Raw genomic sequence first — 19609 nt, forward strand, 5'->3', positions numbered from 1 at the left:
TCTTTCTTTCTTTCTTTCTTTCTTTCTTTCTTTCTTTCTTTCTTTCTCCCCCTGAGACAAGGTTTCTCTATGTAGCCCTGGCTGTCCTGGAACTCTCTCTGTAGACCAGGGTGTCCTGAAACTCTCTCTGTAGACCAGGCTGTCCTGGAACTCACTCTGTAGACCAGGCTGTCCTGGAACTCTCTCTGTAGACCAGGCTGTCCTGGAACTCACTCTGTAGACCAGGCTGTCCTGGAACTCACTCTGTAGACCAGGCTGTCCTGGAACTCTCTCTGTAGACCAGGCTGTCCTGGAACTCACTCTGTAGACCAGGCTGTCCTGGAACTCACTCTGTAGATCAGGCTGTCCTGGAACTCTCTCTGTAGACCAGGCTGTCCTGGAACTCACTCTGTAGACCAGGCTGTCCTGGAACTCTCTTTATAGATCAAGCTGTTCTGGAACTCACTCTGTAGACCAGGCTTATATGTGTTTCTTGCACTTTTCCTTTGTCTATTTTTTTCTGTCTGTTTGTTTTATCCTATTCTTTTGTTTTATCTTAATTTATTTTTAAGTGTCTGTTTATTTTCTAATGAGGGAGAGAAAGAGAAGGTATGGATTGGAATGGTGGAGAGAATCTGGAATGAGCTGGGGAAGCGGGAACCACAATAAGAATATATTGTATGAAAATAAATTTATTTTTTAAAAAGTTCCCAAAGACCAGACAAGGTAAATGAGAAAGACAGTAAATTTGTCCTTGACACAGGAAGATGCTCAGGTGTCAGAGATGGGCAGATGTTGTGGGATGGAGGGATGAGGTAGCTGCCTGCATCTTACTCTCAGAATTCCAAGTAGCCTCAGGAGTCTTTTCCTCTCTCCAGCCCCAGGGCATGCTGGGATGCGGGGTGGAGGACCATGTACTCACCGCTATGGCTGTCTCCATCACCGCCGATCAAGGGGTAGTAATCATGCGTTTGACGTGGGTATAGTTCTGCTGGTTCGAAAGTAACCAGATCATCTGATGGCTGCCGAGAGAGAAAGGTGTCAGAGCCTGAGCTCTTGAGATTCCAGTAAGGTTTTCAGCTAAATTTAAGGCCTGTGACTGGAGTAACTGGGAGCTGCCCAGCCTTCGCTTCGAATCCAGGGTGCTTAGGGACACAGTGGGTAAGGCAGTGGTAGGAAGTTCAGGACAGTGTGCAAAGGCAATGATGAGGTAGAGAGGTCAAAGGTCAACAGAACCGAGGTAGAGAGGTCAAAGGTCAACGAACCAGAGCTGAAAAGATGGTGAGTGCATCCCCTTCCTTTCTTTTCTTATTATCCACTGCACCATTCCACACACACCCACGCCCATGGGGACCTGTTGCCCTCTCCCATTCCCACCAATTTACCCTTCCCCCACATGTACAAATACTCCCTGTGACACACTTATACCCAGACCCATGGGGACTCACTCTCACATGTTCACACATTCATTCTTGGGTTCCTGTCTCCGTCTCACACACAGCCATGCTCACCCTCGTGTGAGCCCCACGTCTCACGCAAGTGTCTTACATCTACTCACACACACAGACACTCACTGTTCACTCACCCCTGCCGGCCCACACGTGTGTACTGACACACACATGTTCACGTTGTGTCCCAGACATCAGTACGTTCACAGAGCCTTTCAGAGCCAAGCACATCCCACTGTCCAGTGCTACACTGTGTCCGTCTGCTACGGCCTGCCCCCCACTCCTCACACCTCCCCCTCCTAGTTAGCCTCTGTCCATCTAGCCCCAGGCAGACACAGTCCGAGACGACGACTGTCACGTCGATTTGTTTGTACAAAGGTTACCCAGGCAGGTTTTGGGGACCAAGGGACTATCCCTTCTGCCCCTCCCTCCACTGTCCTTCATGAGAGACTCCCTGCCACTGTTAATTTCTCTCTCCCTCCTCCTTGTCATCCTCCCCTCCCTCTGTCTTTCTTCCCTCCTTTCTCCGTCTTCTCTCCCTCTGCCTCCTCCATCCCCTCTCTCACTTGCTTGGGCACAGGGATATGCACGCCCAAGCCTTCCCGTCAGTCACTGGGCTTCTCCCCACCCCCACAGAGTGTGCCCAAGGATTGCACAATAGTTACTGTGGCCTTGCTTGGTGGGCCAGGGCTACCTTGGGAGCCCATCCACTCAAGAGACACTCAGGATGGCTTCTGAGGCTGGAGAGAGGGGATACGGCTCTGGTATAGGAGCTGGAGGTCTGCCCTGTGCCCATATCTGCAGGAAGGAGAGGTCAAGGGTAGGGGACAGTGGCTTTAATTGAGACAGGGTGGACTTCTGGGACAACCTCCATCACTTGTGCTTGGCCCCGCACCTTCTCTGTCCCAGGTGGGAGAAGGGGATGAGGATAAAGGTGAGGACAGTGAGGTTTGGCCAGCCCGTCTTCTATCCTGTGAGAGAGTCAGAAGCTGCCCCACTTCCCTGGGTTTCCACTGGGCCTGCCCCTATTGCAGGACATTGGCTATGATGTCAGGCCTAACATGCTACCAAAGGCTTGAAGGCTGGGTGGGGTAGAAAAGAGATTTGTCTGTAGTTCAGGAAAGCTGAGTCAGGTGGGCAGGCCCGCCTCAGCCTTTTCCTCGCTGCCCCAACACCTCCAAGGGTAGGAGAACGAAAGAGGGTCCTCTCTAAGGAATCCTGGGCTGCCATTTGCCTAAAGCTGTGACTGTCACTGAAAACAGGAGGAACAGCAGGGTCTGCCCACCTGCTTGTGTCTCTGTCCCTGTCCCCACCTTAACTCCAGCCAGGTCCTTTTGCTCCAGCCCCAATCTCTGTCCCATTCTGGTTCCAGTCCATCCTTCACCCAATTTCTTCTTGAGTTAAGTTCTAGCCACAAATCTAACTGCAGTGTTTCTGCCGTATGTGCTACCTTGCCCAGCCTGGCCCCAAGAAGCCAGTGTTGGTCACTGCCCCAGACTCTCAGATCCATGTAGGCCCAAAGCCCAAACACTTGGATCAACAGCCGTTCTTCTCTGCCAGGCCACAAACTGAATGTTGGGGACCCATGGATGACTTAGAGTTCTAATAGCCTTTGTCTCAGGAGCCCATAGGTCATGAGTTAAAACCTCTCCTGCTGCCTCCAAGGGCTCCTAAGCCAGTCTCCAGATCTCCTCATCCATGGCCTCTCAGTAGCCACCCTCGCCATCTTCAGCCCAGTACCCTGCCCTAGAGCTTGGCCTGCCACTGAACCCATCTATAAATAGCTGTTCAGGCCCCACCGATCACAGCCCCACCATGGGGCCAGCCGGCAACCCTCAGCCCGCCAGGGCATGCTCTAAGGAAGCCAATGGCCCCTCGCTGGGTCTCAGACCAGCAGCTCCGGGGAGGAAACACCAACTTCCCACTGATAGGGAGCCAGAGGACAGCGAGTGAGCTGGTGGGTTAGTGGACAGATAGTCACACATCCCAAGGCCCCAGGCTGGGCTGGTAGCGAACCCTAGTACTCACAGGGGTGACGAGGTGAAACCCTTCCATTTTGCACGCCTGTAACATCCAGCTGAGCTCCAGGTTGATCAGATCCCCTGCTTCGGTAGAGATCAATGTGGATCCCCCTCAGGACCAGGTGCCCCGTCGGGGGGCTGGACGGTCGTGGGTCAGACGCAGGGCTCAGGCCTGCCCCCTGAGCTACAGGAGCCCTGGGTGAGCCCCCTCCCTTGACATTGCAGGGCCAGCACAAGTTCCTGATTTTATCGAAGGGCCTGCCACTGGGAGATAGTCCCCTTGGGGTGACATCACCGCCCCAGCCCGTTTGCATAAATCTCTTGCGCTACAGGAAGTCTCTGGCCGGCTGGGGCAGGTGGTTCTCAAAGGGCAGCCCTGGGAAGCCAGGGGACCAGGCCCCCTACCCAGAGGAAACTGGGGCTGGGAGGGAGAAAGGCTAGCGCTACCATGGAAGGCTTTTGCTGCTCCAACCGCTGGTCTTGTTGAGGTTTTCCACTGTTCTTTTTGCCTAATAATACCGATTTCTTCTCAGATCCCCATGGTGGCCAAGAGTTACCTCTTTAGGGGGTCAGAATAGTGACAGTGTGGGTCCCTAATTTCTAGGGTAAAATTGGCAGGTGGAGGATTTTGGTCCCAAGGCTGCCAGGCTTGGTTCTTCCTGTAGGCCCTGCAATATCTGCTGGATCGTCCTAAACCGGTTAGGGCCAACAGTAGACATTGGGTCTCCCACCTTGTATCTCTTTCCCTGACTCCTCCAGTGGGCTTCTCTCTAATTGGGAAGGACTGTGGCTTTTTATACACACACACACACACACACACACACACACACACACACACACTCCAGCTAAGTACCACAGCTGGTATTAGATCCCTAAGGACATTGTTCTCAGCCCAGATTTCCCAGTTTCTCCAACCCTTGAATGTTACTATCTAGACTTCCTCTCTTACAAACCTTCCTCGTGTTTCTCCTTTCCTGTTTTCCTATCCTCATCTCTTTCTGATTGTCTGTTCATCTCTCCAGCCCATCACACCACCCATCCATCTACACATCTATCTCTTCATCCAGCTGCTCATTTCTGAGCTGTCCATCACTTCATCCTCTACCCTTGTGTTGAGCAACATGTTCATGTAGCCACCTGTCTGTCCATACATCAGCCCATCCATCTGCTAACAGTTTGTATTTTTATTTCTTTACTATATAATCTCCTGTCAATCTATCCATCTGTCGATCCATTCATCTATCCATCCATCTGTCCGTCCATCCATCATTTAGCTACACATACATTCTTCCACCCACATATCGTCTATTCACTTAATCTATAGATCCATTCATTCGTCTGCCTATATCTATCCATCTCCCTGCCTACTCATCTACTTATCTATCTACCTCCTAATCCACTTTCCCATCCATCCATCCACCTATCCATCAGTCTGTTTATCCATTCATCCACCTGCCCATACATTTATACTGTCTACCTATCAATTTTTCCATCCATCACCTAACTATTAATCGATCTACCTATTTATATATCCATCCATCCATCCACCAACCCATCCATCCATCCATGCACACATCCATCCATCCATCCATCCATGCACACATCCATCCATCCATCCATCCATCCATTTATCCATCCATCCATCCATCCATCCATCCATCCACCCATCCATCCATTTATCCATCCATCCATGCATGCATGCATCCATCCATCCATCTACCCATCTATCCATCCATGCATCTTGCCAATGTTAATCAAGCTCTATGTTGAGATCTGGGAAAGTTAAAAGGTTCCCTGCCCTTCAGATATCTAGTCTAGAGAGTAGAACAACACACACCACACACACCAGCCCCCAACTTCCAACCCCGAGGACACACACACCTCTAGGGAGACTACTCTGTTGAGCAAAACTTTTTTGTTTTTGTCTTTTTGAGACAGAGTTTTTCTGTGTAGCCTTGGCTGTCCTGGACTCACTCTGTACTTGCCTTTGCTTCCTGGGTGCTGGGCTTAAAGGTGTGTCCCACCATCCTCTGGCTAGGGAGGACTTTTGGTCTAACAGCTTCCTCCTATGTATACTTTAACCTCTTGCTTTATATAAAAACTAGCCTGATCCCTCCATATACCCCAGTAGTTTCTTACTGCCAGCAGAAAAGGAAGGGTCCCATGTGTCACCTTCACTTGTATCCTCTCTTTTCTTGCAGACACACTTGGGACTCCCCAGAGGGTCCAGATCACACATGCTCAGGGCTCCCAGGAACCTGACTCAGGGCCTCCCTGAGATGAGGGAAGACACAAGCTCGCTCTACACTGGCACTTGTATTTCCTCATGTACCTATCCAACAGGCCAATTCCGGGTGACTCGGTTATAGAGGAGAGTGGTCTGTGACATGGGAAACAGCCCTTGACTGTTATTTTTATTCATTAATTTGTTGCTTGGATTGTTTTAGTAAGGTCTTCCTTATGGTAAACCCCTGTATAGACCAGGCTGTTTTCAAATTTGTATTTATTCTCTCACCTTTGCCTCGATGTGCTGGAATCCTGGGAGCAAGCCCCATGCCAAGCCCTAAATTCTTCCTCGTTCCTTTCTCCTTTCACTCTCTCCCTCATCTTGTCTCCACCCTTCTTTTCCCTCCTCTCTTCTCTCTCCTTCTCCTCCTTCTTCCCCTTCCTCCCTGCCCTCACCCCACCTTGTTTTTGTTAGGATCTCTAGCCCAGACTATCCTTGAACTTTTTTGTGTAGCTGAGAATGGCTTTGATCTTTTGATCCTCCTGCCTCCACCTTCAAAGTACCAAAGATGTGGGCCGCCACATTCAATTGCTCAGTTTATGTGGTGCTGGGGATTGAACTCGGGGCTTTCATCCCCAGACCCTAGCTTGTTCTCTTTATGAACATGTTTATGCATTTCTGTATTCATCCAGTTACAGACATTTCATTCAGTGATTTCTGTGTGCTGGGCCTACAGGTACACAAACATGAATGAGACCTGCATGGCGTCCACAGGCCCACAGAGAGATATGCAGACAGACTGTGGGCTTTGTGGAGAGAATGCAAGAGAGATGGGTAGTGGGTACGTTTGAGGACAAGTCATTTGATCAGTGTCACAGAAAGGACATCCTGGGAGCAGTGAGCAAGGGATATCACAAAATGCAGGCCTGATAGAGAAGTCAATCTGATCAGAGGCAGGGAGTCAGAGAACCTGGAGCAGAAAGCTGCCATCACTGTGGCCAGGAGAAAGGCATAATGAGAATGCAAACCTTCATTGCTAAGCCCAGGAGCCTGGGCCAAATACAGCATCATCAATGGAGTTTCTGTTGGTTCTAAGCAGGGAATGTGAGATTTGTCTTATGGTCGCAGACAGGAGACCAGGTAGGCTGTGTTCCCAGGGCATAAAATTCAAGGGCCTCCAGGAAAGAATCGTTCTATTGTCCTATGTCTGCCCAATGGCAGCTCATAAAAGAGGGCCAGAGGTGTCCAGAAGGATGACAGAGAGGTTGACAGATTTGTAGTTCTTACAGAAGCCCTATGCTCCACTCCCAGTACCCACATGGTGGCTCACAGCTGTATAAAACTCCAGTTCTGGGAGATCCAGTGTCCAATGTCCAATGTCCTCTTTTGATGCACACATGGTATACATACGTAAGTTAACAAACAAACAAACAAACGCTTGTCCACATTAAAGAAATAATTCTAATTTTTTTTCTTTTTTCTTTTTTCTTTTTTTCTTTTTTTCTTCTTCACTCTGAAGACCGGGCTGGCCTCCATCTCAGAGATCTGCCTGCCTCTGTCTTCCAAGTGCTGGGATTAAAGGCGTGCTCCACCACTTCCCAGCAAAATAATTTTTTAAAAAAGGAAAAGAGAAGGCCGGGCGGTGGTGGCGCACGCCTTTAATCCCAGCACTCGGGAGGCAGAGGCAGGCGGATTTCTGAGTTCGAGGCCAGCCTGGTCTACAGAGTGAGTTCCAGGACAGCCCGGGCTATACAGAGAAACCCTGTCTCGAAAAACCAAAAAAAAAAAAAAAGGAAAAGAGAGAGAAAGCCAGGGTGGCTAGGAGGAGTTTCAATCATGGAGTGCGTGCTTAGTGTTCTGAGTTCAATCCCTAGTACAAAACAGACCTGGGCAGTGGGGGAGGGGAGAACACAAGGAAATGTAAGACTAAACTCTCTAGAAATGTGCGGACTGAGGCCCACCTTCTGGATAGCAGTATCCTGTGGTTGAGCACACTTGAGAAGCCTTTCATTCCCAAAGGCCTCCCAGGCCTCTTCCCCTCTCACCTCCCGGGACCTGCCGTTATTAAAATCCCAGAATCCTAGACTCCAAGAAAGCCCAAGTCAAACCTTGTACCTCTCAGAGGGAACCCAGGACCCACAGGAAGGCTCCTAGCCTGACCCCAGTCACTAAGAGAAGCACCTGAGACTGTTGTGGTGGTCCTGAGCTAAAGGCACCTTCACAAGATGTTTTCAGTTTGCAGTGAGTTTTGTCCTCAAAGGTCGTGGGGGTAGTGGTGCTGTGTTAGTTTTAAATCACGAGCAGTAGGGGAAATCTGCTAATGCACAACCCAAGTTAAAGTTGCCTTTTAAAAGATACTTGGATGTGGGTGATAGCTCAGTTGGTAAAGTGCTCACTTGCAAGGGTGAGGACCTGAGTTCAATCCTGACTCCTACATAAAAAGCGGGGAATGGTAGTATACCTTATAAACCCAACACTGAAGAGGTAGAGACAGGAGGGAGCATCCTAGACAAATCACTGAGTTCGAGGCACGTGAGGGACCCTGTCTCAAAAACACAAGATAGACAATGTCCTGAGAAACTGTAGATGTTACCTGGTATGTGTGTCCTACATATAAGGACACACATGTACGTGAGTGTACACACACACACACACATGTGCACGCGCAGGCGCACACACAAACATGACAGGGAAAAACTATTGGTTTAGGGGTCTAGGGTCTGTTACCAAGCTGGATGTTTCCATCCTTGTGAACTCATGGGACTAAGACAGCAACCTGGTAAACTGAGGCCTAGGAGATCTGTGACTCAAAAAGGGTCACACAGCTTATGGATGGAAGAGTGAGCTCTGGACAGGTTCAGGTTTCCCAGCAGGAAGAGGGGTCTGATATCCAGGAAGCGAAAGAGAAACAAAATACAAAGGCCAAAAGAGAGAAGAGAAGCTGACAACAGGAGCCTTAGGGAAAGGGGGAAGGGGTTGGGGAGAAGAGAGGACACAGAGGAACACAGGGATGTCGGGCCTCAGAGAGCCAATGGTCAGGGGTGAGCAGACCTCAGAGAAGGGAGCCCAGCCCAGCCTCTCTCCAGAAGAGAGTGTCCTGGGCTTTCTGGAGGTTACCAGGTGCCTCTTGCTGGGCAGTGCTTTTGACTCACTTTTGCTGGCAGGAAATTGGTTTGGAACCAAAAATATTGGGGCCTCCAGGGAACAGAAGAGAAAAACAAAGTTTTAAATTATTTTTATTTTTGTGTTGATGATGCAAACATATGAGGTGTGTGTCTCTGTGTCTGTGTGTGTGTGTGTGTGTGTCTGTGTGTGTTTGTATGTGTCTGTGTGTTTGTATGTGTGTCTGTGTGTGTCTGTATGTGTCTCTGTGTCTGTGTCTGTGTGTGTGTCTGTGTCTCTGTCTCTGTCTCTGTCTCTCTCTCTCTCTCTCTCTCTCTCTGTATGTGTGTGTGTAATGTGCACATGAGTGCAGGTTCCCTCAGCCATCAGAAGAGGATGTCAACTCCTCTAGAGCTGGAGTTATAGGTGTTGTGAGCCACCTGATGTGGGTGCTGGGACCTGAATTTGTGTCCTCTGCAAGAGCAAATACACACTCTTAATCACTAAGCCATCCCGCCAGCCCTTTACATGCATTTCCCATTCAGAGAATGGGTTCTTCTGTGTATCTTTAGCTGTCCTAAAACTCCCTCTGTAGACCAGGCTGGCCTCCATCTCAGAGATCAGCCTACCTCTACCTCCTGACTGCTGGAATTAAAGGCATGCGCCACCATGTCCTGGCATACATACGTTTTAAAGTTAAAACACATTGTGTTTTTATTATGTGTTTGATGGGACAGGTATGTATGCCATGGCCCAAGTGTGGAGGTCAGAGGACAGCTTTGTGGAGTCTGTTCTCTTCTAACATGTGTATTCCCAGGACTGAAATCAGGTTACACAGTTTGAGCAGCTAGTGCCCTTACCTGCTGAGCCTGTTGGCCAGCCCTATTAAATACATTTTGAACTTTAAGCATTTTCAACTTATGATTACTTTACCAGGAATGTAGCATGGTAATCCACGAGGAAAAAATTTAGTTTGTTTAAAAAAAAAAAAAGGCAAGTGAGAGAGCTCAGTGGTAAAGACCACCAACCTTGACAACCTAACTTAGATTCCCGGGACCCACCTGGTGGGAGGAGCAAACTGACTTCAAATTCCCAGGCTCAAGTGACCCTCAGTCTCATAAGTAGCAAGGACTACAGCTGAAGATGTACCCCCGTGTTTAGAGTGTTTCCCTAACAAGCACAAGGCCCCAGTTTGATTCCTAGGTACTGAAAAACAAACAACAGAACAAACCAGTAGCAAGGCAATGAATGTGTGTCACCTTGTCCAGCTGTGTATCTGCAGACTATGGGACACCATTCATAAAACAGAGTACATAACATACGTGTGCGAAGTGAAAGATAGTTGTAAAGTTAACACCTGTGACATAATTACCCAAGTGAAGACATGAACATGAAGCGTGCCCTACGTGCTCTCCCCCCATTTCCTTCTAGAAGGAACTGTACCCTAACTTTATCTCCTTGATTTTTCTTTGTCTTGCACTGAGGTTGAACCCAGGGCCTCACATAAGCCGGGCAAGTGCCCCACCACCGAGCTGTGTCTTCCAGCCTTCCTTTTACACCTTAATATGAAACAAAATGTCACTAAATCGCCCAGCAGGCCTGGAACTTCCTGCCACCCCCACCCCCACCACACACACACACAGAGACACGCACGTACACACATCTCATCTTCCCCAGAAGCTGTGATTCCTGGCCTGTGCCTCCAGTCTGGCTTCTTTGTGGTACTGGGGACTGAAATAAAGGTCTCACAAGTACCAGCCAGGAGCTCTGAGTTATAGCCCTGTCCTGTCTGCTCTTCCTATAAACATCTCTGAAAGTGCACTTTAGTTTTTCACTTTTACTTACTTACTTACTTACTTACTTACTTACTTAATTGAGACCATCCCAGTCTGGTTAGCCTAGAACTCACTGTGTAACCTAGACTGCCTTTGTAATTTATTTTCATAGCGGAAAATGAATAGAGAAAACGTGCAGAGACTTTGGTAGTGTCCCCGTGGCCCACATGGATGCATGTTGCTGTGGTTCTTGTCGTTGCTGGATGGTGTCTCGTGGTCACAGTTTCTATAGCCAGGTCCTTATCGACTGGGGTTATTCTTTCTTTTATTCCGGCCTTGAACTTACAGGTCTTCTCTTTCTGCTTCCCGGATGTCACAGTTAGACGCTGGCACAGCTCTCTTCAGCCATCTTTGGCTGCTCTAACTGGGGCTGCTGTTGATAAAATACATTAGTTTATATGCATGCAGGGATGTGTCTAGTAAAAATGCCTAACACTTGAATCACAAGGTCAAAGGGCAGTGTGTTTTTGATTCTGAGAGAGATGATAGACAGACAGGCATTGCCCTATCTCCCTCAACTAAATTGTACCTGTTTATCGTTCTATTAGCAGCACACATGATGGTGCCGCTTCCCCCTACACTGGGGAAGAGGCTGGCCTGTAGAGTGACAGGGAGATCAGGCAGCCTGGTGGTTGTATATCCCTTTGTTCCCTCTGGGCTGGTTGCTGATGGGGGTGGGAAGGGTGTTATTACAATTGCAGAGTAGGCCAGCAACCAAAACCGACAGGAATCCTGAAACTACAGACCCTCAATCTCCCTAGCCCAGCATTTCAGCCCAAAGGACTGAGGAGTGAGGGAACTCCCCTTCCCACCTTCCTACACACAGAACCCCAGGAGCTGTGGCAAGATGCGTGTGAAAACACAGACCTCCCCATCAAGGGCTGGGAAAGCTGACCATAAAGAGCTGAGTCCGTGTACTGAAATGGCCGTCTTGCAACTTCCTCTCACGGTTGAGACACTGGGGGAGGCTCCTGGGGCCCCAGCCTGTGTTACTTGGGCCCCTCAGAGCTCCGCAAGTTTTGCTCACAACATTAGGTTAGCTCTTGAGAACATTAAGATAGTCAACAAATATTTACTTAGGTTCTTCTAGGTGCCAGGTGACCAGAAGAGGCGGGAATCTTTTCCTGCCCAAATGACAGGGGCAGAGTAGATGGCTGGTGACTTTCACTGCCTGTTAGAAGCAAAGGAGCAGCAAAGAAAAGGAGCATGCATCTGGGAAAGGGGGCTCACATGCTGGAAGTGTGATTTATTAAAGGGGACAAGGAGGACAGAATGGTAGATCTGAGCAAACCCTGGACACGTGGGGGAGGGGGGATGAGCTCACAGGGTTCCTGAGAGACATGTTCCAAGCATCGGGGTCACCCAATGTCAATACCAGACCATCAGATGTGGGGACAGCAGAAGAGCCCTAAGAACAGACCCAGAGGGGAGGTGAAACAGGGCTGGGGGCTGGGGTTTGGCTTTGATTTTGATTGTGGGCACAGTGGCAGGTACTGTCTCATCAAAATCTGAAGTCACCTCCGTTATCAACCTCCTGGTGGCAGGCAACTGAGGCTCTGAAGTGGCTTTATATCTTGCAGAATTACTCAGCCAAGCCAGATCAGAAAAGACAGGAGAAAAAGCTTCCCGCAAGTGCTTTTTGGAGTACTGTGAGAAAATGGCATTTCTTACGTTTCTACAGTATGCCAATGGTAGCTCCTCCAACCTTTCTGTAGTTCCGTGAGGCGGGACTTATCAGTGTTATTTTGCAGGTAAGAGATTGAGGTCAGAGAGGTAAGGGTCATGCAATGGGCACACACTTGGCTGGGGGTGAGGTAGAGTTGCCTGCAGCTCTGAGTGCTCTAGGGCCTGGGCTTCTGCAGTTGTCCTGTCGCTCGGCTTCTTGTGTTTCCCCCTACCTGAAAGTCTTCCTTAGCTCATGCCTGTCCAGAGCTGAAGTCCATACTTGGAGGCCCATGTTGGAGCCTCCTACACTGGGAGTCCAGCCCTACCCCCATGCCAACCAGAAGACACTACTCAACATTCCCAGTACCTCTTTCTCAATCTCCCACAGGCTTTGCTCACAGGCTCTCACCCTCATCCACACCCTACTGGACACTCCTCCAGTGTGCCCTTTTTTCAGTTTGCCCTGTCTTTCCCAAGCCTTGCCTCAGTTTCTACTCCTGTTCTATTCCAGCTCCTGGTCTCATATGCTCCAGTACCAGTGACCAAGAGATACCAATCTCCAGATCAGCCCACATTCCTCTGAATCTTACTGTACCCCGTCTCCTGCTGACCAGGCCTGCAGATGCGGAGCGCACACCTCCTGGCCACATCACTCAGTCTCTGGCACCTCAAACCCACCGCCACCCACAGAGACTTCCGTCTGCTCACCACGGGCAGCACCACACCCCCAGCTTGCTCACTGAGGACAGGAGCTGCTTCCACGGGACTCAGGCCCCCTCCTCTATGGAGCCCCTGTACCATCCCACCTCTAGGCTCCATGGGGTCTCACACACACACACACACCCATGGATTGGCTGTGTAGCCTTCTGAGTTCCTTCCCCTCTCCAGAGCTTAGGCTCAGCTCTACAGAGACACGTCAACAAGAACCACTTCCTAGCCTTGTCTCCAAGACTAAAAGTCCACTTAGTATGTGCTTCTTTCATTGGCTTCTGCCAATGCTTTCTGAGGCCTGCAGTGTGACTCCTATCCAGGTACCTCATTCTCTTCATGGCTGAGAGCAAGGAACCCAGTTCTAGGGACCTCAGGCTCTTTGTCCCCAAATGGGAGCAATAATAGAAGTTAGCTCTGGGAATGGAGGTGGGGATTTCTCAAGGATAATTGAGGTAGCAGGCACGGAGTCTGTGTGAGACACTCATGCCTGGGGAAGAGGACTTTTTCCTGTCTCCAGAGCTCGGCATCTCGCTTAGTCCTCAGTCCCCTAAGAGCTTCAAAGAAGCTGGGGAGTGGTGGTGCACGCCTTTAATCCCAGCACTTGGGAGGCAGAGGCAGGTGGATTTCTGAGTTCGAGGCCAGCCTGGTCTACCAAGTGAGTTCCAGGATAGCCAGAGCTACACAGAGAGACCCTGTCTCGAAAAGGAAAAAAAAAAAAAAGAGCTTCAGAGAAAAGGACCCAGAGAATTAGAAAAGAAGAGCTAAGAGTTGCTTCTCTCTGTTTAGATCCCCACCAACCTAAAGGCAGTGTCTCTGAACCCTCTGCTCTCAGAAAGAGAGAGCCATCCCAGAGGGCCTGGTCTAGAGCAGGAACCCTGATCAGAGGAGTGAGCTCTTTTTTAAAAAGAGTGAAATCTAAGAAAGAGCTCCTATTGTGGGCCCAGCACACTTGTCTTTTCAGTAAGACTATGGTCAGGAATTGCTTCTACTTTATAGATAAGCAATGGGCAAATTTCAAGCACACAGGTAGAAAAGGGCAGGTTTGCCTCCCCTCCAATCTCTTGCTGTCTGGGAAGATGCCTGAGGGTGCATGTTTGAGGTTTTTGTGATGGGGTGGACGAGGGGTGCTAAGTGGAGTCTGAGCTCAACTTCTACTCTATGGGGCCCAAGGTCAGTACGCAGCTATCTAAGCCTCTCAGCTTAGGTGGGAGACAGTCCAGTATGTCGGACCTGCAAGGAGTTAATTTTGTGAGGGGCCTGAGTGAATCAGACACTCCGCAGGCTACAGTGGAAATTCCCTGTGCATGGTGTGTGGTCACCCAGAAAAGGGAAACGGCTCTTTTCAGAGCAGAGGACAAAGGGGGCTGGAGCCTGGGAGCAGACACCCGCCCGGGTGGGGCTGGCAAGGGTATTACGAACAAGGAGACCCGGCCTCTGGTTCTGTTCAGGGTCTGGAAAGAGGAGGAAGGTGAGGAGCTGCCAGGCCCGGCCTGGTGTGTCCGACATACATGCTACGGTGTGTCTGAGGGTCTTGGTAGGTTAGTAAGGAATTCAGCAAAGTCAAGAGCAAGGAAAGTCACCCAGACCATGGGACCACCAAAGCTGAGGCGCTCAGCATGGAGACCCCATCCTCACTTTCCTGTCATACATGGGCCATCCCAAGTAGCCCCTCTTCTGTACATCCTTTCCCCATCCCACACAATCCTCATTGTGCCTCTGTTTCCCCCACAGCCTTCTCTTGAAGCTCTTGGAATTTTGTTGTTCACCTGTCCATTGGATTATAGGTTTCTGGGGTCAAAGGATAAGTCTCAGCTGTAGAGACACTGGGCACCAGACACAGGGCTGGCATGGCATACTAACTAAATGTTTGTGAGGATTCAGAGAAGACAGGCAGCTCTCAGTCAGCTGTCTGTGGACCAAGCAAGTTCAGACTAGTCCCTTCCTTCAGCCAGGACATGGCAAGAAAGGAGGACTGGGTGAGCAGAGAAGGCCAGAGGAACTGGGCATGAGTAATATACATTCAGGGAAGGTGACAAGCTCCATGCTATAAGGCCTGCTTTCTCCCCAGGACATCTCTCTCTGTCCTTGTCACATCTGGAAAACATCTGTCCTGCCAGGACGGAGACTGAGGAGTGGATCGGGGCAGGCAAAGGAGAGGCCATGTCCGTTGAGATGCTCTCTAGCAGTGTGCCCTTAGATGCATGGCTTCCTCCTGGGGCCTCTGTTTCTACTTTATGACAGATAAGGATATTGTTTTGTTTCCAAGACAAATAGATGACTGTGAGCTTTAAGCTGCTGTATCAATATGAGGAGGCTGTCTACCCTCAGTAGAAGTTTCCCTTGTTTTTGAACCAAAAGAGCCATTTCCTTGTTTTTGAACCATGTAGTCCAGGGTAGCCTTGAATGTGGTACTTATTAGAGGATGACCTTGGGCTTCTGATCCTCTTACACTGTGTGCCACCGAGACTGTTCATATAGTGCTGGGGACCAAGCTCAGGGCTTTGTGCTAGACAAGCACGCTACCTACTGAGCTACGTTCTCAGCCTCCAAGTAATGGTTTATGTTGTCAACCATTTGTCTATTTTGAAGTACCAAACTGCTACTAGTTTCTAGGCAGTGCTGGGCTGTGGTCCTAGCTATCTCAACTCAAGTCTGGACCGCACAAATGCCTGTGACCCTCACACGTTTGATCTGACAAGGGGCTGAAATCCAGTTTGAATAAAGTGATGGGCAGGGCTTCTTGCCAGGAAGCTTGCCTTGCCAGGGCCCCAGGGACTTCAATACCATCCAAGCCTGCTAGATCTCTTGACCCTTACTTGTCCATTGTGAAGGTTAAGAACGGCCAGAGAAGCCGCCCTTGGGTGGAGGCCAGAAGCACTGTGGCGGCCATTGAGGTTGGAGCTTTTCCAGGCGTGAAAGGGAACCGAGAACTGTGGGAATGTGTTTGTGCAGCCCAGGGTGAGCTGAGGCTGGTGGAAGGCATGGCTCCAGGAGCTCTGATTGTTGGGGTCCTGGGATGAAAAGAAGGTGACCCCCAGGAACATACTGTGGGAGTTAGAGGTCACTGTGAGGTGCTAGCAGGGAATCTAGAGCTGACCAGGCAGTGGGAGGTTGGGGAGCTATGCGGGGGAAGGAAAGAGGAAGCCATGGGGAGAGGGGGCTGGGCCAGTGGGGATGGAGTGGGAGTGGGGGCTGGGGACCTGGAGCCACTTTGGCCACAGCCACTTCGCTTCTCCCGGTTTCGGTTTGTAAATAGCTGCCCGCTCTGGCTCCGTGAAGGCGGAATGTGCCCTGTCCCTCTATGGCCTGTGTCCAGTGAGGCTTAGGTCTGAGGGGCTTACAGATGCTTAAGCCCAAGACTCGAGGATCACACTTTGCTTTTGGTGTGAGCTGGGTAGGTTCTGGCGAGCCCAGCACTGGGCAGCCCGACCTGTGGTCACTGAGGTAATGCAGCTGGACTGGAGGCTCTGCAGAATCTGATGACCTGGCCAGATGGCGCTTATTTATAACTGGGCCTCCATGGCCAGGGCAGCTGCTGTGTCGCCAACTCAGCACTCAGGCAGGCCCAGGGCACAGAACTGTCGAGGCCAGGCTGGTCCAATGGCTCCTTAGCCTGAGTCTTAGAGTCAGAGGATTCTGAAGTTGCAACTGGGTCCCTCTGCTATGATTAGCAAATCTTGGGATTAGAGGGGAGCTTCCTGTGGAGTACACATCTCAAAACACCCTAGACCAACAGAGTAGCTAGTTAACTCAGTCCACAAATTGGTCAATGTTTAGGGGCTTGAGCCTCAGCCTCATTCAGGGGCCAGATGCCCTCTGCAAGCTCCTCACGAAGCAAAGTCATTCCCCTCCAGTTCTCGAAATACCAGCCCAGAAGCAAAACAAACAGCTTCGGGAAGAGGCGATGTCAAACCTCAAGGCCTGCCCCTAATGTCAACACCACATCTCAGCCCAGCAAGCAGGCTGACTGGTGGGGTCAGGAGTAGGTTTCTCCCAAGGCTCCTGGGATTGTATGGGTCTCTATGTCCCTGGGAGAGGGGAACCCTGCGTCTGACCACTAGTCTTCTGAGGGAGAATGTTGGGGCTGTCAAACACATTTCCAGCATCTGCAGGGATAAAAGTGTCCTTCCGCTATTGTCCCTCTGTTCCACCAACTCCAGGACGTACTTGGCTCTGGTAGGTCGGACCTGACCTACACTCTTCTGATGTCTACTATCTCCCCCTTTGCCAAGGTCAATGTCCAGCTCCACCTCTGGGGGGCTCAGCATCAGTGCTGTCCCCAACACTGTGAATGTTGTAACTAGGGCCAGTGTGGGTTAGGGATTTTACATCATGGCTGCCATGACGCTACACAAAACCAGAAACCAAGGGTTGGAACATGGGAGAGGCTGACAGTAGCATTTAGAGAGACAACCAAACCTAGAACCATGTGGCCCAGCACTGTCACCCCTTGGTGCTAACCTCCTGGGCTCCCAGCTTGTCTGACCTTTCCCTTGGGTAAGCTAACACTAGGACACAGTGTGGGCAGGAGGAGACTCCCGCCCACCCACTGTCCAGATCTTAAGTCTAAGGGTGGTGGGCCCCTCACTCCCTTCTGGGCAGGGTCAGAATGCCCAGCCTGGAGCCGCCCTGGCTGCAGCTGCCCCTGTTTCCACATCGGCAGCAGCAAGGCCGGTGCCTGAGAAAACAGGAAGCGCCCAGTCACCACAGGAAGCATGTGTGCACTGCCTCCCCACCCCCTGCCCATTGCAAAACGCCAACAGCCCCATTACCACAGGCACCACACAGGCCTGGGAGAAACGCTCCTTCCACCAGGCCCGCAGAGGAGCAGACACAGACCCTGGCTTTCATGTGCAGGGATTAGGGTGATGTCCCATTGTGACCTAGGAGAGCCTAGAGTTGGGCACTCAGAGCTCAGGCCATTTTAATTCAAGGTTCTCAGCTGCCCTGAGCCAGGCCTATTGCGGCTATACCTAAATTGAATTTGGTTTCAGGGGTCATATAGAACCCATGTCTCAAATACAATATTTGCCACTTGGAGACGCTTGGTCTTCAGACCCTAGCCAGGCTCTACTTTAAGCCTTACCAAGGTCGTTAGCCTTGAGCCTGCTATCCCTACCTCTCCAGGAAGCCTGCTGCTGTCGAATCTATACCTACTTTACCCTCTGTCCAGATAATACTTTGCCCACCCTGGGGTGGCCTGCTTTGGGAAGGCCATGGCCCCTCCCATCCTACCCTGCCTGCCCAACTCACCTCTCATTCCAGGTCCCCATGCCCTGCCCTTGGAAAGAGATGGTAGTCCAGTAAGGCTGAATCCTGGGGCCTGGGGAGGCCTGTGTTCCTCCAACCCCGGGGTACAGCAAGGAAAAGAGAAGAGAGCAGAGCATTTCATGGCTATAATAAATCAAAGGGGGAAGTCGAAGCAGGAGAAATAACAAACTTCCCTAGCCTGGGCACGGGGACCTGCCAGGCAGCAGCCTGGGGCACCCATAGCCTTCCCTCCTTCCTCCTGCCTCTCCAGCCAGCATCCAGGTCTCTTCGGAAGGTTAGCCTCCTCACCTACCCAGAGCCTCCTCCCCAACAACCCTCTTCATTGATCTCTGGGGCTAGGCACCCCTGACTAGAAAATTTGGGCCCAAATTTTCTCCTAAGAGGTCTAGAAATCCCCGGCTGTGCATCAGTCCTTGGAGGGTAGATGCCAGACTTCATAGCAAAAGGTCATGCAGATGGGTGGCGGACCAAGGACCTTGTGGGACAAAGTGAAGGGTGGAGCATCCTGGAAACTATGAACAAGATTCTTGGGGCTGGATGGACAAATGTCTGTGAGAGAAGGCAGGGGGCAGAGGTAGAGCTAGCCCTGTACTGGGACAGTGGCCAGGCCTTTACCTTGGCCTTTTTTCTCTTGCTCTTTCTCTCAGCTCTCAGTTCCCTAGGGTCCAAGGTGTAGACACGGAATACATACAGACACAGGAGGGAGCCGTGGTGTGTGTCTCTGAGTTGCCCACTTAGGCAAAAGGTTAAAAGGGGAGACTCTACTAAAATAAGGGAGTTTTCCATATTATGAAGGATGAAGCCAGGCAGTGGTGGCATGCACCTTTAACTCTAGCACTCTAGAGGCAGAGGCAGGCAGATCTCTGAGTTAGAGACCAGCCAGGTCCATAGAACGAGTTCCAAGACAGGCAGGGCTACAAAAGAAAACCCTATCTCAACAAACAACAACAACAAAAAACTATGAATGTGTGTGTGTGTGGGGGGGTATTGGGGGGGTCTCATATGAGTCATGTCTCCATGCCCGGGGCCCTTTCTTCTGCTACTGGAGTACGGGCAAAGGAACACCAGGTTCCTCTACTGAAGACCTTCTGATGTAGATACAAACTTACTCCAGTTCACTGTTCTTACCATTAGCGACTTCTCCTCAGGCCCCAGTGTCACAGTGCCATCTAGACAGCTTCCCACGTGGAGCTCTTGGGAGAGAGAGGTGGGAACTGACATTCTTTGGTACCTCTGTTTCCTCAGCAAGAGAACAAGGTTACACCATCTCTCTAGCAACCTTGTCAGCCAAACAGACCATGGAATTCGTGTGCCGTGAATGACCCTTGAGAAGTGACCCCACCCCTGAAC

The 19609-nt window shown here is 50.6% G+C and overlaps 1 protein-coding gene and 1 long non-coding RNA gene across 2 annotated transcripts in view; both read right to left on the reverse strand.

The window, feature by feature from the left end:
• Spi1 (Spi-1 proto-oncogene) overlaps positions 1-3771 on the reverse strand; it is a 20188-nt gene extending 16417 nt beyond the window's left edge. Inside the window, exons 1-2 of the mRNA XM_028778593.1 lie at positions 3456-3771; positions 902-1001 (exon numbers count right to left, since the gene is read on the reverse strand). Coding sequence (XP_028634426.1) covers positions 902-1001; positions 3456-3500 — 145 coding nt within the window. The 5' untranslated portion in view covers positions 3501-3771. The remainder of the gene's footprint in view (positions 1-901; positions 1002-3455) is intronic.
• Positions 3772-10690: 6919 nt separating this feature from the next.
• LOC114630395 lies at positions 10691-18347 on the reverse strand. Its single transcript, XR_003712817.1, has 2 exons — positions 18242-18347; positions 10691-10985 (listed from the first exon to the last, which is right to left on the reverse strand). It is a non-coding gene; the product is annotated as an uncharacterized LOC114630395 (long non-coding RNA).
• Positions 18348-19609: the final 1262 nt, after the last annotated feature.

This window comes from Grammomys surdaster, unplaced genomic scaffold, assembly GCF_004785775.1.
Source record: "Grammomys surdaster isolate TR1022 unplaced genomic scaffold, NIH_TR_1.0 338, whole genome shotgun sequence".
Taxonomy (NCBI): domain Eukaryota; kingdom Metazoa; phylum Chordata; class Mammalia; order Rodentia; family Muridae; genus Grammomys; species Grammomys surdaster.